General features: G+C 43.2%; 1 protein-coding gene across 1 annotated transcript in view; it reads left to right on the top strand.

Moving 5' to 3' along the window:
* Positions 1-23,848, top strand: part of Jazf1 (JAZF zinc finger 1) — a 307,664-nt gene that overhangs the window by 150,723 nt on the left and 133,093 nt on the right. The window contains exon 2 of the mRNA XM_005360824.3: positions 19,506-19,578. Coding sequence (XP_005360881.1) covers positions 19,506-19,578 — 73 coding nt within the window. The remainder of the gene's footprint in view (positions 1-19,505; positions 19,579-23,848) is intronic.

Genomic DNA, 23,848 nt, shown 5'->3' with positions numbered 1-23,848 from the left:
TCCTGCTGTACAATGTAACTTGAAGCCCACATGTTTAAACCTAGACTTCTTTAGGATGCGTAGGACTAAATCTGAAATGTCAACTTTCAAGATCCTATAATTGAATAGATTTAACCCACATTTATGGAAGGGAGAACACTCTAGGTGATTATCTTTTTTTTTCTCCTCTCTAAGGACGTTTTCCCCCTAAACTCTGTAGGTCTCTTGTCTATTGACTTGATTAATGAATATTTTGTCCACTAAAGTTGGCCATTAATTATTTCCTTGGGTTGCAACAATAATTACATCTTTCAAGTAAAATCTAATTAGCATAATAAGCAGAAAACACCCTGCCAGGTGATGTGGGATTGTGGGGAACTAGTTAGGGAAGACCAACCTAGCTGGTTCACTGTGCAGTAATCAGCATTTGTCTCCAGCTGGATCCCAGCAGCTGCGTTTAGACTAAATCATCCCGGAGTGGGGGCACAGTGAAGTAGCTTTGTGAATAGTCTTGTCAGGAAATACTTAATATAACTGTGTTGCACTCAGTAATTAAGTCCTGTTACCATTCATTCCTTGGCTTGTTCCTTAATCATAATTACTTGACACCCCTGTGCTAAGTGCCAGGGACAAGAGGGAAGTCAGGAGCTGTTTTTTGGAGAGGTTGAGTCTGTTGTGTACGGTAATACTACAATGTAATTCATCCCTTTGCTTGATGGGTGCACTAAAGCAGGTTCCAAATGCACTGGAGGGAAGTAACCTCTGCAGGGGACCTTAGAGGATGAGTCTCGGGATGGGCTTAGAGAAGTGGGTGAGGGCTTTCAGATAGTGAAGCAGTGTGCGTCACAAACGTGTGCCATGCAGCAGCAGAAGAGATTTAAGTATGGGTACGTGGGAGACAAAAGAAGCCTGAGGTACGAGATGCTGAAGAAACAGAAGTGAGACTGTGGCCAGTGCCTGGAGAGAATGGCAGCTCAGAAAAGGGGTCACTGCCATAGCTGTGACTGCAGATAGACAGGAGCAGCCACTACCCCAAACCACACCTTATGGGGAGGGATAGAACAGAAACCTACCTGCCCACTCCTTTCACACTGATATTCCATCCTGGTGCCTCTAATGGAGAACCCCAGGACAGAGCATGGGGTTCAGAACAAGGCAGAGAAGAACAAACAGGCTAGTGTGAACAGGAAGTATAGTGAGCAAGCAAGAGGTATACAGAAGACAGGAATAGTAAGAGCCGCTGGGACCTAGGCATTGAAGGGAAAACAACTGAGAAACATACTTGGAGGATTTGATTGTGCAGCCAAATGGTAAATATTTTGTATTCTACCTAAGATTACCATGTAAATAATAAAGGAGGGCTTAATGATTCACATTATTGATTGGTAATTTAGCAAGATTTGTATTCTTAAACATATCCAGTTAAGACTTATTAGTATGTCATGAGATCAATTTAATGAACTGTCCTAATATTTTAAGAAATGAAATTTATTAATCAAGGTACATTACATGTTAGTAAATTAAATAATGTTTTCTAAAACTTATATTTTTGTCTGGGAGATTAGTGTGGTAGTTAGAATCTAAAATGAGTATCTTGTTGTAGTCTGCAGTGCAATGTTGAGAAATAGATTTATTCCATTGGGTGAAAGGAAGGTGAGCTGAGGGAGGAGGCCGTGCTGGCAGAGAGTTTACAGACATTCTGCAATGTTATAGTCTATCCCTATCTAAATATTCTATCTCTGCCTTTCTTTTAAAAGCCAATTGCGCCCCCCCCCCAAGATGATTCAATATCTTACGACACTGGGGCCATATCTAGAGTTTTAAACCTCATATTAAGAAAGCCTAGAAAATCTGTTAGCATCTCTGGCTTCCATTTTCTGAACTCTACTGATAGTAAAGTTTAACAAATTCCCAAAGTCCTCTGAGCCCCACTGAGGCGAGGTCTTGTGATCACTTTGATAATGTCTGTTTTACTCAGACATGACACAGAACCTTCACATCATGTTTAAATGTGTGATAAAAATCATTTAATTGTGCCTTGGTTTATAAATTGAATGGCTTTCCTTCTATGTAGAAGACATGTTAGTTGATGGCACTGTTCCTTGTGAGTGAGAACAGTAACCTCAGCTAAGTTGCTGAGAAGAAAATCAGCACTCTTCCAGAGGAGAGATCTTGACCCAGGTGTATGTACATGCTCTTCATAAACTCCTCGAATGTGAAGGAAAATGAAATCAAAGACCTTCGGTGGTTAATTCTGGTCTGTGTGCTTGTATATAGGGTAAGCTTTGTCTTTGCATAGATGACTTTCCAGAAAGTCTTACAGGTCACATGGCAATATGGGTTACTGCTATTGGAGGATAAAAACTGGGAGACCCAAGTTCCAGGACAGGCTCCAAAGCTACAAAGAAACCCTCGAAAATACAAAAACAAAAACAGACAAACAAAAACCCTGGGAGACCACCTTATCTGGGGGGCAAGAGGTGGGGCTGTAAAGTTTACACTGGAATGCTGTTTATGTGAGATTCTGGCCTCTGGCTTATGAGAAGGGATGGCATTTGTCACCTCTCCCTTTTACAGGTAAGGCGGTTAACTAGCTCACCAGTGAAATATAGGTAGAGCCAGGACTAGCTACCCCTTCACTGGCGGGAGATATTTGATAAGAGACATGGATGCTCAGGATCTTTAAACCCCTGTCGTGGATCCTGATATGGCTCACGTTTTATCTCTTCCAAAGAATTCCATGAAGCACCTTTTTGTGGAAAAACCAACCTAGTGGGAAAATACCAATGATAGCTCTCCTTGTCGGGGAGAGGGAGTAGGGGTATGATAGATCTCTGTTCTTTTCTATCAGTTTTGCTAGGAGCCCAAAACTGCTAAGGAAAGAAATGATTTACCACAATTTATATATTCCATTCTGTTGGTCACCTGATAGACTTCTGCTCATTCCTGACACTGTGGTGATAAAAACCAAAGCCAGCCAGGCCCAAGAACAATTCACCTTCCTACACAGACACTGACTGTCAGCAACGTAACAGGTTCTTAGAAAGATGGGGCCTTTCATGCCTCTTATGAAGCCACCAGCCCTCTGGTCCTAGTTCCCATGGTTAGGTAATGTTAGGCTGATACACAGGCGGAAGAATGCCTAGGGGATGAGTGCTCACGGTGTTCTGAAATGTGTGAAGTGATATAGAACATACAGGAAGAAAAACAACCTTTACATAATAATGGTTATCTGCTGTTTATTTTAATTTGGCTGCAAGAATTCATTTTCTTTTGTGCAAGAGATAAAAATCACCTTTACAAGCAGGAAGGGAAAGGCCCCTCGGCAGTTTGCAGTAATAACACTGAGTGGTAGTGCAGTGCAGGGAGCCGGACAGGATCGCCATTGCAAGATGGCACCACATCCTGTCTTGCTGGCTATAAACAACTCCATATTTGGCTATGCCTTTGAGAGCTGCCTGTCCCCTGCTTCCCACATGCGCAGTGAATATTGGTCCCTGGGCCTATCTCGATGCAGTCTGGTGTCAGCTGATGGTGGCAGCCAATCACAGGGCGACCCATGTGCCAATTCCCAATATAAGCAGCCGCCATTGTGCCCCCCCCCTCTCATGTCTCTCTCTCATCTCTCTCTCTCTAGCCTCTCTCTTGTGTCCCCCTCTAGTGCCTCTCGTCCCTCTCGTCTCTCTCTCTCTCTTGCTCTCTCGTTTCCTGCCCCCCTTCGCTTTATGCTCTCCCTCAACCAAATGCACTCCAGTAAAGTGTGACCTGAGAAGAATCCTCGTGTGTGGTGGGTGTTTCTTCCTCGCCGGTCAAGAAGCCCGCCGCAAGTGGTGCCAGAAACCCGGGATCTTCAGTAGAAGCCCCCCTCGGCGCAGGACTCAGTGCTCTGCTGGGCGTGGGAGCACACACCTGCTACTATTAATCCTGAGATACTCAAGAGGAAAACCAGTTCCACAGTTCTGAGCCAGATTTGAAGCTAGCCTTACTTAAATACTGGTCAGAATGATGGACTCTGGCAAGGTCCACCTGGGTCCCCAGGACATAGCCAGGAGTCAAGTTCTGCAGGGGCTTAAAAAGGCAAAAGCACACAGCCATGGTATCTCCCATCAGATCCAGTCAGGAGTAAGTATAGATCCTGGCATACTTCCTGCCTGCGTACCTCCCACCCACATGTGATCAATCACATCTGGTTCAGATTGGGCAAATAAACAGGACAAACACGAACTTATTTATTGATTTTATTGAGCAATACATTTTTTTCTGCTCCTCTCCCTTCCTCTCCCCTCCCCTTCAATCCTTCCCATGATTTCCATGTTCCCAATTTACTCAAGTGATCTTGTCTTTTTCTACTTCCCATGTAGATTAAATCCATGTATCTCTCTCTCAGGATCCCCATTGTTGCCTAGGTTCTCTGAGATTGTGATTTGTAGGCTAATTTTCTTTGCTTTATGTCTAAAAACCACCTATGAGTAAGTAGATATGATATTTGTCTCTGGGTCTGTGTTACCTCACTCAATATGATGCCTTCTAGATCCATCCATGCATGCAAATTTCAAGATGTCATTATTTTTTTCTGCTGTGTAATACTCCATTGTGTAAATGTACCACATTTTTTTTATTCAGTCTTTGATTGAGGGGCATTTAGGTTGTTTCCAGGTTCTGGCTATGACAAACAATGTTGCTATGAACAAGGTTGAGCACATGTCCTTGTGGTGTGGTTGAGCATCCTTTGGGTATATACCCAAAAGTGGTATTACTGGGTCTTGAGGAAGGTTGTTTCCTAATTTTCTGAGAAATCACCATACTGACATCCAAAGGAGTTAGACCAGCTTGCATTCCCACCAGCAATGCAGAAGTGTTCTCTTTACCCCACATCCTCTCCAGCATAAGTTGTCATCAGTGTTTTTGATCTTGGCCATTCTTACAGGTGTAAGATAGAATATCAGAGTTGTTTTGATTTGCATTTCTCTGGGATGACTAAGGATGTTGAGCATTTCCTTAAGTGTCTTTCAGTCATTTTAGATTCCTTTGTTGAGAGTTCTCTATTTAGGTCTGTACCCCATAATTTTATTAGATTATGTGTTCTTTTGGTGTCCAATTTCTTGAGTTCTTTGAATATTTTGGAGATCAGTCCTCTGTCCGATGTGGGGTTGGTGAAGATCTTTTTCCATTCTGTAGGCTGTTGTTTTGTCTTGTTGACCATGTCCTTTGCTTTATAGAAGCTTTTCAGTTTCAGGAGGTCCCATTTATTAATTGTTTCTCTCAGTGTATGTGCTACTGGGGTTATATTTAGGAAGTGGTCTCCTGTGCCATTGTGTTCAAGGCTACTTTCCACTTTCTCTTCTATGAGGTTCAGTGTGGTTGGTTTTATGTTGAGGTCTTGGTCTCCCATTAACTTGCAAAGTGTATTGTTCTTATTCCTGCTTTGGTCTCCCAGAGTTTAGGAGGTTGAAGAAGGAGGATCCAAAGTTTAATGTCATCCTTGACTACATAGCAAGTTCAAGGTCAGCCAGAGCTATGTGAAAGCCTGTTACAAGCAAACAAAAGCAGTCAGCAAAGGGTTTAGTGCCATTACTCAAGTCATTTCTACTTGAGGATGTTGACTGAGGTTTCTGTCCCACCAGGTCCCAAAACCATTTAGTCCCAAATAAACATACAGAGGTCTACATTAATTATAAACTGATTGGCCCATTAGCTCAGGCTTCTTATTAACTCTTATAACTTATATTAACCCATAATTCTTGTCTGTGTTAGCACGTGGCTTGGTACCTTTTTCGGTGAGGCAGTCACATCTTGCTTACTCTGCGTCTGACTTCCTCTTGAAAGCCAGATGAATACACTTGAGACCTAAGATAGGGCCTTCTCTGGTCACTATGTTCCCTTTGGGAAAGGGTAGCAAACAGTTCAGGGGCTGCCCATCTCCTCTGCTCTTCCAAAGGAGCATTTCCGCTGTGAGGACCGTGTATGGAAAGCAGCTGATCTGTCTTCACCCAAATAAGATAGGCCCCACTGAAGAAGGTAAGAGCATCCAAGTGACTATTACTGCCACTTAGGAGTGACTGCTTGTTCACAACTGTAATGCCACAATGTGAGCACCAACAGCCTGAAATAATAGTAATAGTTAAGATTTATTAGGTATTTACCATGTACCAGCCCCTGTGCTCTGTGAAGTATACAGCTCACCTCTCTTAAATTCCCTTAACAACCTCATAACAACTTCATAAGCTGTGAGTCACTGACTTCTGTATCAGAAGATCAAAGCTCAGCCTGAGAAACTATCTCCAGTCATGAAGTTAACAATCATCAGAACAAACCAGTCACTTCCATAATATGTTGTCTATCCAAGAGAAAAAAGCTATTTTAAAATAAATAAAAAAGGATCAGAAAAGCTAGAGTTGAGTAGTCCTTCTACAGAAGCCAAGATAGTCAGGAGCCATCTGCCAAGTTCCAGGTAAGTGAGAGGGCCAGGGATTTCACAATGCCCAAATTCATGCCATCAGCAAGATTACTCAGCATGTGTCCCTACTCATTACCAAGTAGAAGAGATGCAACCTATTCAGAATCCAGAGCCACGCACCTCAAACTCTGTGTCATATCTAGGGCCCTTGAGCCTAAACAGTGTGTTCCTGGCCCCAGTCTGGGCACAGAGAGCATGTGTGTGATCAAATAAGAGGCCAACCAGAGCTATTCAGATCAAGCTGTAACCAGTACACACTTGTAAATCTGTCTAATGACTTTGAGGTAGTCATTGTGTGATCCTAAATCCAAATGTTCAGCTCTTTTGCCTGTGGCTGTCTTTTGTTTGTTTGTTTGTTTGGTTGGTTGGTTGGTTTTGTTTAGTTACAATTCTTTGGCTTCCTTGAGAGATTGTAAGAATGGAGGCAGGGTGTTGTTTTTATTGTTGTTTGCCAAATTCTAGATGAAACAGGCTTCCAAAGTGCAAAACTAACTTGCTTCTTAATAACCTCACTTGTAATTGAAATGAAAAATGACAGCACAGGAAAAACGCATTGACCTGAATCAGTCTTAACAGAAAATTCCAAGTCCCATAATTCAAGTGCTAGAGCTTTTTAGTTTTAGGAGCATACATACCATCAGTGATGCCCGCCTTCACCCTCTGCCAAAAATATTTCCTAGTCATCAGAATACCTCAAGACTGCTTCACATTAAATTTAAAAATACACGGAGACAGGCCCTTCCTAGAAAGTGAAAAGTGAAAAACTGACCAGCACTTCAGCGCTTCAGGTGGAGCCCGAATTTAAAAGATTCCACCAGGGGGTGGGGAAATTGTTCTGTAGGTGAAGTGCTTGCTATGCAAATGCGAGTTTGGCCCCAACATCAACATAAAAGCTGGGTGTCAGCAATTATCCTAGTGTGGAGGGCCAAAGACCAAGAGGATCCCTGGGACTTGCTAGCCAGCCAGTCCAGTTGTACTAGGGAGCTCCAGGTTCAGTGAGAGATGCCATCTCAAAATAATACTTATGGTAAGGTGGAGAGAGAGCGAGGATCTCTTCATTTACATCAGCTTCTGACCTCTACATGCAGTCACACATGAGTACATGCATACAAACACACATAAGCAAAAGATTGCACGGCCCTGGGTTTATCTATAAAACTTTTTGGCATACTCAATCATTTGTTTCTAGTTTCACAATTGCTTTTTAAGTTTGGGGGAAATCTTAAGTTCTTTTATTTATTTGATAACTTTCCAAGCAGTCGTTTGGTGGGAGGGTTATTTGTTTTGTTTTTTGTTTTCCTTTTTAAAGTGTATATTGCGTGTCTGTGTTTGTGTGTGTATGAGAGAGAGACAGACAGAGAGAGAGAGAGAGAGAGAGAGAGAGAGAGAGAGACGGAAAGAGAGAGAGAGGGAGAGAAAGAGAGATGTGTGATGTCTATATGTGTCTGTGTGATGTGTGTGGAGGGGGAGCATACATATGGAAATCAGAGGACAACCTTTCACCTTTTGGGGGGTTCCACAGTCTTTAGTGGTAACTGTCTCTTCTTGTTTCACACTAGAATGTTGGAGTGGGGTCAGGCCCTCAGAGTCTTTGGTGTTACCCAGGAGATGCTAATGTGCAGTTCTAGTTGAGAACCACTGGTCTCAGGCACGTGGTGAAACAGCAGTGACTAAAGCCACACAGCTTGACGACATAGGGTGCTCCTCGGCTCCCTCTGTGACTGCCCTGACACTGCTGCCGTTCTCAGTGCTTTAAGCAGGGGTCATCCAGACAGTAAACAATCCCTACTTGTGAGCAGGAAAGCAAGTGAGTCTATAATAGAGTGTTGTGATCTTCTTAAAGTCAATTTGAGGCCCTTTCCCTAGTAAGTGTGGACAACACGTGTACTTTGCACAACCATGGATACACACAACACAAAATTGTAAACCGACTTAAAACATAAGACTTAGGTGTGTTTTTGTTTCTGCTTTTCAATTTTATCACTTGATTGCACGGTTCTCTGGTATGTGTTTTATAGATGACAACATCTGTTGCAAGGAGTCTGGTGTGCTGGAGAGCCAGGACTTTTTTTCTGTTTTGTCTAAAGCTAGTTCTTCAATGCCTGCACAGAGTACTTGACATATATATCCGACTTCCCATAAACATCAGTTAATCTTCAACTTGGTTACTCATTCAGTGCTTTTCTAGTTAGGATTACTTCATCCTCAACTTCTTTCTCCTTTGGAATCCAAGCTTGTCCTAAACTTATATTTCCTGAAGGGGAAAGGGAAAGAAAATTTATTTTAATGCAACTAGGAAAGATGTCACAGTGTATGTAAGTTTCAGATAAATGCGATTCGCAGTGTCAGAATTGACCTTTAGAGGGAAAAAATCCGCTTTTGGCAGGTGAGGGTAGTTTGGGTTACAAGGAAAGAAGAAGAACAAATGGGAACAGATCTGCATTAATAAATATTCAGATTGCGCCCGCTCCATGTCAGTGTTCGTAGGCGGTGTTGGTACACATGATGTTGGGTGACAGGATTGTGCACCCTCTCTCTTTTCACTTTAATTGCTTGCCTGAAAAGATCCCGACAGCTGCAAAGGTTGCTGCTCATCGCATTGTTGATAACTCAGGAGCAATGTGTATGTGCAATTTGCTTCATTATTGCCCACTAATAACCAATACTGGAAAAGGCTTGAGCAACCAAAGCAGCCATAATTTGTCATAATGGTTCTCTCTTCTTTCTCCCATTCCTTAACCATCCCACTGTAGAGTTAGCCACATCCGATGTGGCAGTGTGGGTGTTACTTTACTGTGGCTTTGTTGTTGTTCTGTAAGTTTAGTATAATAAAATCTAATGTAATTTTTTTTTAATCCAGGAAAACAAAGACACAAAAGATTTCATGTTTCTTGGTAGAACTTTGAGTTAGCATTTCTGGTTGTTTAGAGTATTGGTTTTATTGTTTGTTTGCTTGAAGATTTGGTTTGGCTTTATTTACTGCCATTGAGTAGCAGTATCTGAATGGAAGAGAATTTCTTTCTCTTGGTTTCAGAAGGACTGGAGGTGGTCAGTTCAGGATGGGACTTCATTTGTTCTGCTGCACATACATCCTTGCTCTGCCTAGGATGACTTCCATTTATAAGATTTTCTCACGTTAAATTGATTCAGAAGTGGCAATCATTCGTCCAGTCACCCTAGAGGAAAACTGCTGCAAAGAAAGGTACAGACCTTTCAGGAGACTTCCTTAAAGTGCTGTATCTTACTAACCAGAATGTAGACCGATGTTTCAAGGAAAGTAGGGAAATGTAGTCCTTGCACCAAGCAGCCATGTTCCAGAGCATCATGATATAAAAATGAGTGAAATGCCTGTTGAACAGCATCTTGCAGCCCATGATAACTTTCATTTGCGTGATAACTTTTAAATTTTTCTGGCATCATCATGCTGCTGACTATCAAAGAGAGACAATTCACAATTGTGCAAGTCCTAATTTCAAAATACTTCATGAGCAGCACAGCTCCATCTCACACTGGAGATTTACTCATTTCCACTCTAGGATAAAAGTACTGTTCTTAGCAATATTTTGGAGATTTAAAAAAAAGACCCCTAAGGCGTCCACAGCTAACACTGAGCACAGGCAGTTGGCTATGAAGAGTGGCACATTGTCTTACCACCAAGAAGTAAGAACGGGGCTGGAGAGATGGCTCAGCTGTTAAAGGCTAGGCTCACAATCAAAAATATAATTAAGTAAGAACGAAGATTGAAACAAGAATGTAATTCCCTTAGAAAGCCTTGGAGACTCATATACGAGGTCTACTAACCACTGAATTAGGGACCCTGGTTTGACTTGCCCCACCCCACCCCAGCCTTTTATGCTCAGTTGTGAAATGTACCAGTCACTTGAGTTCAAATGCAGTGTGCCCCAGGCCTTTCGTTATCCCTGCTGAGCTGAGGCTGGCTGTGTTTCCTAATGGCATCTTCAATCAATGCTTGTTACTATGTGTCGCTCTTCTGAGGGCATGCGGTAGCTCTGCTGCCTTTTGGAATGTGTGGTGGTGTGATGACAGTCTTACATGCCCTGTTCCTATCTGTATCAGGAACCCTTATCCCCTACCCCCTTCTCTGAAGCTCCAACTTTTTGTTTCTGTACAGCATCTTTCACACATGAGAAGCAGACCTCACTTGGAATATCAAATGTTTTTCCTAGTTTGGGGTTCTTTATCGTTGATAAGACTCTCACTCCACATAAGAAAAATCTTGTACTTTACCAAATCTTGTCTTTTGTATCAATTTCCCCCCTCCACCTTCCCTACCGCTGTTCACTATTTTCTAACACATGGATCATCTTAGCTTTTTCCCCGAGTGGCTCTGCTTCGTGTGTGAAACTGAGGCTGACTCTCAGAGAGGCTTTCAGCCCTTCCATGAGGAAGCGAGCTCTGCTGCATGCCGTGCCCCTTCCCCACAGACCACTCCAGACCTCTTTCACAGGCCAGTTTCTTTCTCCTTCTGCTCACCTGCTCAAGCCATTTTCTCGTCAGACTCTCAGAAACTTTATTTCAAAAACTTGCCCTGAGCCTCACAAAGAATCATGGCGCATTTCTGAAGCAGTTAGTATACTTGCTGGTTTATATAGAAGTATTGGGGGCTTTTTGTAGCGTGTGTGTGTGTGTGTGTGTGTGTGTGTGTGTGTGTGTGTACACGAACTTTACATATAAGTAGGTGCACAAGCCTGTGGAGGCCAGTGGTCAGCCTTGGGCATCAGCCACCTCCTTTGAGACAAGCCTGTCATTGTCCTGGAACTCACCAGTTAGACTGGCTGACCAGTGAGCCCCCAGATTCTTCCTATATCTGCTACCCCTGGGATTTTTATGTGGGTTCTGGGTATGTAACTCAAGTCTCAAGCTTGCAGGGCAAGCACTTTACCAACCGAGCTATCTTCCCAGCCCATGGATTATTGTTAACTGGCTGTTGCAATCATCTTTCTGGCTCAGTTGTGAACTACTGACTTAGAATTTCCTCTAAGCAAGGAGCACATGACAAGTATTCAGGATGTCTTTCAGGAAATGAATTCAATTTCTTTGATTCCACAAAGAAAGCCAAGGCTCCTAAAATCCAGGTCCTAACCACCTTGTGTCACTGCCCTGTTGCCCACTGCCCAGCCTTCTAGCCTCTCAAGTTAGACCGTGGGAAAAACCAAAAATTACCTACATGCAGTAGCTCTAGTCTTCATAGCCATCTCATGGGTCTCTGGCGAGATTTCTCAGCCTAGCACTAACATTTGAGGTCAGGCAGGTTTTGCTGTTGTGAGGTTATCAGATTATGTGCGCTGTAGGATATCAGTGGGATCCAATGGTACACACCCTTCGGTATCTCTGCACATTGCCATCGCAGAGAATTGCCCACAGTTCAGAACCACCCCCTCAAGTATCTCTACTTCAAAAATCTATAAATAATGAGTATTGTCCGGTCAACCCTACTGCCCTTTTATAGTGCCCACAGATTTCCCCCAGAGCGTGCTGCCCTGAACTTAGAGCCACACTAGCTTCCCACCCTCACCTGTGAATGACTCACTGTGGGCTCCGTAAGCTTCCTCTCGTATTTTGTCTCCTTTTGAACATGTGCTCTTGCTCTTGTCCGTCTGTGCAGGAACACAGAAGCTTACACTAAGGTCTGTGCTGGCCCATATGCTCTAGAGCTCCCTGGGCTGATGCTTATCTCTGAATCCCGAGAAATTTCCTTCTCACCCTGGTTGCTCATTCAGTTATTGAGCCTCCATCATGGTGGACACTAATGATCTAAGCCTTCGGCTTAGATTTGACTGCTAAGACCAAGTTTCCTAGCTAGTTACTATCTTAGTGGGTGACCATAGGACTCTGAAGGATTAAGGAAGAATTAGGAAGCAGAACAACAGAACGTCAGCCCTTTGGCCATGCTGGTCACAGGCTGTGCTGAAGCTGCAGTGTTTATGCATAAGTCAGCTTCCTGAGCATTTTCTAGAGAGTTCCTGGTTCAGTCATGTTTAGTCACTGACTGGTGGCAAGAAAACTCAGGCTCCACATGTGAACATGAGTGCTTTTTACTAGATGCTCTTACTGTGTTGCACAGAGTCCCTGACTTTTAGATATTAAGCTCATAAAGTTTACAGCAACACTTAGCTGCATCTGGATTTCACAGTGAATTGGGGAAGGCAAAAGTCTCAAATACAATTTGCACTAACTTTCCTGTAATGGAAATTATGGCCTGGGAAAAGTTTCAAATGGCATGTCCATAAACTAAGGAAAAGTTGATCCATTCAAAGGCTGGTTACATACACTCATATGGTTTTTTAAAGTTCAGTGCCAACAAGAAATATCTATTTCAGCATCTGAAGTAAACCAGCAATGAATTTTAAAAGTCAGTCTTTGTAAATTGTTGGTTCAACAAATTTAGTCTTTAAAAATAGAGTAAAAGTTGCAACAAAAATGTACTGGGCTTATAAGACAGCTATAAAGTCTTTGTGGAGTCCAGTGTTACAGCTGGGTGCCAGCAGCGAACTGACTTCACCTGCTGGTGATCCGAACACTGGCACAGTAACCTCAGAACATGGGGCCTCTGCCTCTAGCCCGGATGATCCCAGCTTCATTTAAGGAAGCTTGTCCCAGAGGCTTGCATGCTTCCATGGCTTGTGGTTTCCCACATACCTACCCCTTTCTTCTTTCCTGGCTCTCTCTCTTCCCACCCTTTTCTTGTGTTTGTGTTGGTGGCTTTCACTTGGTCTAGACTCTGCTGCAGTGCTTAGTCATCATTCCCTGAGTGTCACAGCCTTGGCCTTGGCACCTCAGTTGTGAAGTACTGGCAGAAGCCTGGGGGTGGAGGCACAGGTGGAACTTGTTGGCTAGGGATGTAACTGTAGGCTGATTATTTAATTAGGGAATCAGCAGATGTCAACATATGGCCTCTCTTTTCTCGACACCTGCTTAATGGAATCAGAAAAAAGAGTCCTGACTGGCTGCCAGTGTTCTGATACTGTTTCTAGCCTTGCTTTCTCCCCTTCTCTGTCCCTCCATCCATAGGCACTTGGTGACTTGCTTAGTTTGTCTTCATAACCACTTAAAGAGTTCTCTGTTTTAAGCTCTGAGCTTTCTCCATGCTATAGCTGGCATCTTTGAGTGCAGGGTTTTTCAGGGATTCAGCAAGGTTCAGCTTCTGGCTCTTGTGTCCCCACTATAGGCTCTGGAGATTGTAACTTTATCCAGGTCTCTTTATGTTCTCATATTCTTTTGTTATGTCCCCAAACACTGTTTGAAATAACATGTTTCCTGCCTCTGTCTCCTGTTGACTCCCCTTGGTGGTTTTCCCCTACCCACTACCACATTTTCTTGGGGTCCTGAGTGGTAAAGGAAACAACTGTGCTTGTTTTACCCAAACTCTTCAATATTCCCATGGTGAAATTAATCGGTTGCCGCCCCCTGCATGTATTTGTTGGGCACTAGAGAGCAAAGTGCTGCCGATGGGAAGAGTTGAGGTAAGCAAGGTGTTCCCTGTGGTGCTAGCAGGAGAAGAGGGGGGTTGACAGGCCCTACCCAGGATGCTGGGGGAGAGTGTGCTGAACAAAGTGATGTCCGTTATTGCAAGTTTAAGAGCTGAGGGGAAGGATGGAAGCTGTACATCCATTCATTAGTATCAGAATCACCCAAAGATTACAAAAAACAGTGAGGGTTCTGGGCCTACTCTTCAAAATCACTTATCCTCCTGGGTGCGCACTGGACTCTCTGGGGTCCTCTACTGTTGCAGCCCGCAGCCCGCCCACCTCCATCCTTTAGCTCCTGCCATCCCCCCCCCCATTGTTGTGATGCATTTAAGCAGGAAGTGGTGTTTGGAAACTGTAGAACATGAAGAGGATCTCCCTCCAGACCAGAAGCACCTCCTTTGTTCACAGTGACTCCCAAATCTACAGACCGCCAGGGAGGTTTGCTTAGTTTTGCTTGAGAGGCAGCAGAGCTGTTTTCTGACTTTATTAAATTTTAAGTAATTCTAGGTATAAAGTCCCAGCAAGGCACAGTAACTAATGTCATAACCAAAGCCATGAGGTAATTACTGAGTGCTGGTTGACCCACTGGATAATACCAGTGGAGCTTTTGTTTTGTTTTGTTCTTTGTGGGCTTGAAGATGGCACTAGGAATGATTATTTATTAAAAATAGCACACAACAAAAGTAAACATACAGAAAGACAGTGTGCAAGTACATACCTGTAATCCCAGAACTCAACTCTGGAAGTGGAAGCAAGAATTCAGGGTCTTCCACTGCCAAGTAGTGGACCACATGAGACTTCCCTCAAAAAAAAAAAAGAAGGAAGAAAAAAAGAGAATGAGAAAAGTTAGAAGTCACAGCATTTGTTGTCACTGGTTCCCAATGACAGAAACTGTAACAGATGAAGAGGGTTTCAGGGCCGGAGCAAGGTGGCCTTGAATCTTCCATCATACACATCACATCCCTTAGTGACAGGAGTTGAAGTGTTCCTTCCCAGCCTCAACCATCGCCTTATATTGTTTTGATTTTAGTTTTTATTTACATTTTTATTTGATCTTATTTTATTGGCTCCTGTTGTTTGAAGAACAATTGGAGCTAGTGTTGTGACAATGAGGACTGGGCGATTCAGTTCAATCCATGACCTTAATGATCACAACCAGGAAAAGCTTTCGCTTTGTACAGCATCCTCACCATAGAGTAAATACCTCCCTGAGATGGTGACAGACACACCTGCTGTCAGCTGTTTACAGACTGCTGTTTTAGAAACTTAGCGAGACTGTCCCGGGGAAGAGATGGTCATAATCTGTGTCTTTTTCTGTTTGGTACTGCCCTGCCCCACTAGAAAGTGTAAGTTTCTCTTCCCGTCACTTGTCAGTCATATAGAAGTCGAAGAGTGCAGTTGTGTGTCATTGTGCATTGGCCACATGGTACAAATTGCCGAATCACCTGCTTGAGGAGCATCATGTGGATTGAAAAAATCAAATGTGTTATCTACAGACCCCTTTAAAGTGAATTATATCTCTGAGAAGCTGCAGCAGCATTTCCCATCCTCATTTTATTGGCACTCTGAACAAATAAGCCAGAGAAGTGCCTCGGAGATGCTATGATACGGCCATTCGCCTCTTCCTAGATTACTTACTGTAGCGGCTTACTGTGTGCAAAACCATCTTTGCATGGCTCGGCACATAGGATAAGGAAGTGTTTCTTTTTATTTGTACTATCTAGTAGTACCAGGTGATGGTGTTCCCTTGTCTCCATCACCTGTGGAGACACTGCCATCCTGGCAGAGCTAGGGAGGCATTCTACATGTCAGAACCAGTCTGCCTCTGTAGTCTTTTCCTTGTAGGGCGTTGAGCATCGCAAAGTTATGTTGCTGTCAGAGAGGGAGAAGTAATGAAAGCAGCTATTATATTTTTACTGAATGTGAAGTGCTCGCCAGCATAATTAAAATCCATAAAACAGCAAGTCATGATCACCATGAGCAGTTAGCAAGTGACAGGACCCATGCTTATTTGGGACCAGCAGTTGATAGGGGCTCTCCAGGAGCCTTGTTTAGTCTCTCCTGATTTGTACCAAGTACATCGTTTCATTCACAAACCTTTGGTGGATGTTTGTTCTAATTAAGGTTGTCTTGAAGAATCATTTAATCTAAAAATAAGGTTGAGGCCTGGGGGTATTTGTCCAGAATGTGTATTCCAGAGAAAGTGGCAGGGGTGCTTTATCCCTAAGGAGCTTCAGTGGTTGTTTTATTTCAGAGAAGATGACATTTGGAAGTTTCCAGAAGTCTGCCTCCAACTTATAACTTAAGGCAATGCAAGCATAAGTCAAACATAGGTTATAGAATATGTTGAAGCAAAATAATATAGAGTTTCAGAATCTTGCCTTGCAAACAGTGTTGAACATGCTCCATGCTCTGTCAGACAAGATTGCCATGCAGTTTCTGTGTCAATAGCAACAACATTTCAGATAAGCATCAGGGAGCTGTAGCATGCTATAGAAGATACTTGACCCCTTCTTCAGAGTGATAATGAACCCCTCCTGTGTTGCTATGGCAAAACAGTAGAGAGGCTCAACTTATTGGGAAAAGAGTTTTGTTGTGACTCACAGTTCTAGAACTTCAGTCTGTGGTTGACAGGTCACATGCTTTTAGGCCTGTTATAGCAGAACCACATACTGGGAACAAGTAGCTGATTGGGATGTGCTGTCCTCATCCAGCCTGGGAAGCTAGAGAAGGAGGACAGGTTCTCATCATCCCAAGTGACCTTCCACTAGACCCCACCTCCAAAAGATTTCAGAACCTTCTAACTGTACCACAGACTAAGGACCACACCTTCAACACACAAGCCTTTAGGGAAACCTCAAGATCCAAGTTACTTCAAGCTTGAAGTAGAAAAGTATAATATAAATGTATATACCTGCACATGCATGTGTGTGTGTGTGCCTGCGCACGCGCGCGCGCACACACACACACACACACACAGACACACACTAATAAAAGAAAAAAAATTAAAATCAGGATAACTTGGGAACAATTTTAGAAAGTAGTAACAGTGTACTAACAGAGGGATGACTAGAAGATGGTGTGTAGAAAGACTGTTTGATTGGAAGCCAGGTACAAGAGCAAAGAGAAGGTGAAAGATGGCTTTTTACCCACTGACACACAAATTGTAAGCTCCTAATAGTGCTCATTTGTTGTAATTGGAGCGGCGGGGCTGCTTCCCCAGCACCCTGGCCTCCTGCTAGCTTATGCCCCGAAATAATTACATGGACACTGTATTCTTTTAAACACTGCTTGGCCCATTAGCTCTAGCCCTTACTGGCTAATTCTCATATCCCGATCAACCCATCTCTAATAAACTATGTAGCACCAGTCTTACCGGGAAAGATTCAGCATGTCTGACCTAGCAGCTTGCTTCATCGCATGCGTCTGCCCAGGAGAGGGGAGCATGGCCTCTGTCTGAGGCGTCTGCCCCAGAGAGGAGAGCTATCGAGTCTGAGCTCACTTCCTCTTCCTCCCAGCATTCTGTTCTGCCTACTCCACCCACCTAAGGGATGGCCTATCAGAATGGGCCAAGGCAGTTTGTTTATTACCAATGACCTTCCTCCATCACTCATTTACTTCAGAATAACTCCGTGTGACCACATATCACAAAAGAGCAGCTCCCCATCCATCCGTAGGACCAAGTTCAAATTGTTTGGTGGGAACTTGAGAAACTGTCCACTGGGTTTTTGCTTTTGCTTGTTTTTCTAACTTCCTTTCTTGATTTCACAATTTCTGTCTCCAGCCTCATCTACTTTGGCACATCAGTCACCATCTGCACCCACGGCCTGTCTAGCATGCCAGTGGCAGTTTATGTAGACAAGACATTTTCCCCTCTGAAATATGGTTTTGGAGACTCCCCTCCAGCAAGCACGTTTTGCACAGAAAAGCAAAGATGTGTTGAGATTACAGCAGATTTGGATAAGTGTTAAGGGTTGTGTTTGAAAACTATTTCTCCCTCATGCCTTTAATCCCAGCACTTGGAAGGTAGAGGCAAGTGGATCTCTGAGTTCAAGTCCAGCCTGGTCTACAGAGTAGTTCCAGGATGGCCAGGGTTACACATAGAAACCCTGTCTCGAAAAAACAAAACAGAGAAGGAGGAAAAAGAAAGAGGAGGAGAAAATTTAAAAGGAAAAAGAAAATCATGTCCCTTGAGAATGCCTTCCTTGTATCTTGACAGCCACTGAGTTTATCCCTAAACCAGCGATCAGACCGCAGCCTCAGCTGCAGTTAAAGTAACTGGGGCTGAGAAGGGGAGGAAATGTGAATTACTGATCTGTTCTCATCTGCTCTGCCAAAACCCTGAGACTGGGCTTGATGGAGCCTTTCAGAGACTCTTTGTCTCTTGTTCCTAATTCAGCTTTCAAGGGTTTACAGTGGCAGAGACCCAAGGAAGGAAGATTTCTGAATAGAGTTAGTTCCCTGGAATTCTTGGCACAGGAAAAATGATAGAGTGAACGTGAGATTCTTAACTTGGACATAATGAATGAGGCTTCTGGCTCTGCTGCGCGGGTGTATAGTCTGAGGGGCAAAAGCAGTGTTAATCTGATTATTGCCACCCCTGTTCTCCCTCTGCCATCACCTGTTAGAGCACATTGGAGTTGTGTATCTTGGGCCACCATATGCAGTAAACACTTTGTTGCAAAGGTACTGGAAACAACAGACATCAGAGCAGTTACTGCCACCTGCAGCTGAGACTTCTGATCATGGGATGGTGTGGATGAGGTTTTAATGAAACGAAATTAGTGTGAAATGCTTTAACCTTTCTTCATGAAAGCAATACAGAGTGACTCCCTGCCCTATATATTGTTATATGATCATTTCTTTTGCATATATTTAAGAAATGATTTCTCCGCATGTGAACCCTGGGACGATGCTTCTGGTGTGAGGACTGCGCTCATTACTGGTCTGTACTGGAGACACAGCATTGTGAGGTGTTGCTGTGCTGTGACAGTCTGCCTCTTTGAGAGGGAGCCCCGGTGAATGTGCTGTTTGTTGACGCTGAAGCACTAAGAGACTTTCTACTTAAGTCTAGAAAAGCTATAGTCAATTCATTATACATTCACAAAGGAGAAGAGCTCTCCAGAATATGAATCTGGACTCAGAAGTGTTCAGTGAGCAAGAACAATACTCCATAGATTTTCAGATTGATGGAGCTTTTCAATGTAAACTAATTTGTTCCAGTATTGAAGTGAGCATAATTAACAGAGGCTTGCTTTCTTAGGCCGATTAACCACGGAAACCATGCCAGCATTGTAACTGTATGCAGTGAAAACCAGTATTTATGAGGGGGTTGTGCAAGAGCTTGTGTGACAGATGGGCGTTTTATCACTGTTGATGTTTGGAATTTCTTGAAAAGCAATGTAATATCTTGTTTTTATGAATGAATGAACAAATCATTATGCTTTGTGGACTGAGTTTTCCTATTCTAAATTAATCTTTTTCTCTCTTTAACCTCTGTTACTTTATGTTGGGGATCCTCATATATTCTGATGTAAAAAAAAAATCCTTAAAAAAATCGTCATTGTGTTTTATTGCAGATACAGATCCGCGTGTTTTAGAGAAGCAAGAGCTGCAGCAGCCGACCTATGTTGCTCTCAGTTACATTAATAGGTAAGCCATTCCAGAGGACAGCTGCTGTGTACGGCTGCGTTCTTGTTAGACATTGCTTTTCACCAGTAAATGCTTGCAGTTTAAAAATGGGCAGATTAGATCATTTTAAAGCAACCTCTACGTGGAGATTTCTTGTTTCTGTGTTGAGGGATATAGATTGTAGCCCATTGTGCATATGTCTGATTTACAAGCTCATTTTGGAAGTATTTGTATGCAGGGTTAGAACATGCTCTTTTGACTTCGTGGGGCAGTGTGAGAGATTAGTGGATTTATGTTTGAGTGAACCTTTTAAATCTTGGGGTGAAAAAGTACTTCTTTATGAATTGAAAACATGGTTGGAATATCAGAATATATTGGACTCTAACAAACTGAAATCATTTAATTTCAGAAAGTCATTTTGTAGCAGCTCATCTTTTTAGTAGAAACACTGTCAGCAGCTGCCCCCATATGTATAGAGCAACATGAGTTTTCACTTAAATTGATTCAGAGCCTAACTTTAGAGAACTGTTTTGTGCTTAAATATCAAACCTAAAAGAAGACTTAGTGTTTTGGCCAACTCAAATAATTAAGGAGACAGTAATTTGAGGGCAAGAACTCAGAGTTACCTTTGGGTTAAGAAAACACACACTCTCAAAGCAAAGTGGAGAGACCAAGAGCGAAATTAGTTTTTAATGAGCATGAGAACTCTCTGCCCATAACTCAGTGGCTGTGCTTCTACTGGCTGTCCCTTTCCCGTAAGGCAAAGATCTTTTTCATTCTCTTGGTGCCAGAGCATGAACCATGGTGAATTATCTGCACTCTTGATGTTGGTGTCATTTTAGGGAAGGTTGTTCATGCCTGCCCAGCCATGGCTGTGAGTTAGTCACCTGTGCTCAGCTTCAGGTACTTACGATGAGGCAGCCTCTAAATGCTTGTCATTTTTGGATTTCCTGCTCGTCGGGCTTTCCAAGGAGAAGCATAAGATGTCTCTAGTCTTTTATCAACCATATTTTTGACATATGTTGTTAGAATACTTTAATAATTGCATCAGATTAAATAAAGATATCTGAGTTTTTCACAGATCCTGTGCAATTTCCAGTACTTAGCAAGAGAGCTGAAAATCTTTAGTTATATTCATAGAACTGTACTGATGGTGACAGATCTAGTCTAAAGGAGCAGACATTTCTAGTAGTCTAGCAAGCTTACTGGTGACCTTTCTATGAAGAAAGTATGTGTAAGCTTGCCAGGTTATCAATGCCGAACAAAAGACTCTTTTGTGGGGAACGTGTTGTATTGAGGACTTAGTACTCCTCAAGTGGTAGACACTCTGAAATTTGTTTGTTGGGAGTAAATAAAAACCTACTGGAGGAACAAAAAGGAGGTTCAAACAGTTGAGAGATGCAAAGCTGGCCATAATGCAAAGAAGAGCTACTTAAGTCTTGGGGCCTTAAGGAGAAAAGAGAGGCATAGTGCCAGGATCTAGACAGAGCCACTGCCGATGGAGAAAGAGAGCTCTAAGGCTGGAGAAATGCCGGCTCGACAGCAGTATCCTGACTGTGGCGGAAAAGCACACTCCTCTATTTCTTTCTTTGTTTTTGTTGGTTTTTTTTTGTTTTATTTTGTTTGTTTGCTTGTTTGGCTTTGTTTTGTTTTGAAATAGGATCTTGTTATGCTGCCCCTAGAACTGGAAATCCAAGCCAAACTGGCCTTGAACTTGAAGCAGACTTTCTTTTATAAATGATAAAGGTGAAGGTAACAGAGATGGCCCAATCAATAAATGCCTGCCTTGCAAACACAAGGACTTGAGTTCAGTCCCTAGAACTTCTTTAATGAAGCAAGCATGATCAGGCAGACTCACGGCCCCAGCACTTAGGTCCCAGTAGAAACGGGCACACTCGTTCACACTCACGGTCTCAGCACTCAGGTCCCAGTGGAAACGGGCTCACTAGTCCACACTCAGAGTCCCAGCACTGTGTATCCCAGTGGAACAAAGAGAATGTCCAGCCCTCATTTGGTGAGTTCCAGATTAGTGAGAGCCTGTCTCCACAAACAAGGTGAATGGCTCCTGGAAAACAACACCTAAACTAAACTCTGACCTACACACACACATACACACAGAGGAATGAATGAATAAGAAAGTAAATAAATGTAATTTTTAAAAGTCAGATGATAGTACCATTGGGGGATTTGTATCCAAACCTGAGTAGTAGGTTCCAGAATCAAACTATTGTGCAGTCAGATTTATTGGGATATCAGAGACAAAAAAGGAAGAAAAGAGGAAAATATTGAAGAATAATGTTGCAAACACAATAGGACACTTAATCAGAGAGGTCAAAGACGTAAACTAATATAGAACAGTCACCACATCCCGTCTAAGCACATGTCAGCAGCTTGCTCAGAGAGAACGGTGGAGGCTGTAGAAGCTAAAACCTCTAAGTGAGGCGTCTGTGAATTTCTTTGCAAGTTGCCGCCACATCACAGTCAGAGCTGGTCTTGTAAGGTGTGAACCCCAGCACAGCAGCGGTCAGCTACGGTGGGGATGCACGCCTCGGCTCTGTAGCCAATAGGAAAGGGCAGACAGAGAGACTACGGGCAACCCTCTTCCATCATTATTCACCCAAGAGGTTGAGCTGGATGAACTGCTAAGGGAAACAGAGGAGCGTCCACCAAAAGCTGCTGAAAAGCATGTGCTGCTCTTGGGTGTTTCTTCAGGTTACTGTCTGAGCAGTTCAATAGCTACCTTAAGGAGACAAGGTAACTTTTGGGCTTTTTTGAGACAGGACCTCACTATGTAGCTTTGGCTGTCCTGGAACTTACTAGGTAGACCAGCCTGGCCTTGAACTCTCAGAGATCCGCCTGCCTCTACCTCTGAAGTTCAGGGATTAAAGGTGTGCTTCACTACTCCTGGCTACACGGTAACTTTTTGATCGCTTGTGACTCTACAGAAATAGGTGTTGGAGATAGCAATAAAGATATAATAGCGTACATGGCCAAGGTTGATAATTATTCTGTGTTCTCTCCAAATCTTAATAATATTTTTATTAAGATAACATAAATTGAAATTTCCAAATCCATTTAATTTTCAAATACATACAGCATTTGGTATAAGATGCAAAGGCTCCTCATGCCAGACTGAGAGTTAGTGCTATCTTGTGCTCCATTCTCATCGTGTGTTGCTGAATGAAAGTCTAACGTCTCTCTGTATTACAGCTCTGGTTCTCTGGGTAAGACTCCCCTGCACTGCTTGCTGCAGTGAGCTATCAATTTGACCTCTAAAAATGATTTTAATTTGCTTTACTGTTCACTCTGAAGGTTGAATCACAGTTTTCTCTGGGACATTAATTTCAGGAGTGCTTCAAGAGCCCTCCCACATGGCCGTTTACCCTCAGGACAGTCTGGGCTGTAATGCTGGGGAGCTTGAGTTAAGTGAAATAGATTGCTAAGCTGGATATGATGTTGCCCACCTGTGACCCCAGCAATTGGGAAGCTGAGGCAGGAGGATCACAAGTTCAAGGCCAGATGACAACAAATCATTCCCTATCTCAGTTTGAAGTTTTCTACACAGCAGGGCACATCATTTCCTCTTCCTCTGTGCCTGATATCCATTTTCAGGCTCTAAATGGAATGATATCATTCTGATGTGGTTCTTGGGTACTTTTTGCTGTGGTTCCCAGGTGGGCACGTTTGGATACGTGTGCATTTGTGTATGGCTGGGGAGAAGATGACTGGAAAGGGGGCTGCTACAGACGTTCTAGCAAACCGCATGAGGGTATGTGTTAGTTACTTTCCAACTGTTGCCTTAGTACGCCACCATGACCAGGGCAACACAGAAGAAGAGAGTTCATTTGGGCTTACAGTTCCAGAGGATAGAGCAGAGGCTACAGTTGGCACAAAGAAGTTGAGGGCTCATCTCTTCACTAAAAACACAAAGCAGAGAGAGAAAGAGACAGAGGAGAGAGGAGAGAGAAGAGAGGAAAGAGAGAGAGGAGACAGGAGAGAAGTGGAAATGGCGGATGGCTTTGAAAACTTGTAGCCTGCCTCCAGTGACACACCTCCTCCAACAAGGCCAGCCTTTCTAAACCTACCCAAAAAGCATCACCAGCAAGGGACCAAGTATTCAAACATCTGAACCTGAAAGACCCTCAGAGAGTGTCTTTCAGTCTGGGGAGACCCTTCCCAAGGAACAGCGAGACCATTTGTGCGGATGCAAACAGCAAGAGGTTTATTCAGATACACAGGTACCTGGGGCGTCCAAGTCTCTCAGAGGACTGGCGCACTGTCAGGCTGGGGT

Source organism: Microtus ochrogaster, linkage group LG3, assembly GCF_000317375.1.
Source record: "Microtus ochrogaster isolate Prairie Vole_2 linkage group LG3, MicOch1.0, whole genome shotgun sequence".
In the NCBI taxonomy this organism is placed as follows: Eukaryota; Metazoa; Chordata; class Mammalia; order Rodentia; family Cricetidae; genus Microtus; species Microtus ochrogaster.
This window is presented reverse-complemented; position numbering and strand designations above follow the sequence as displayed.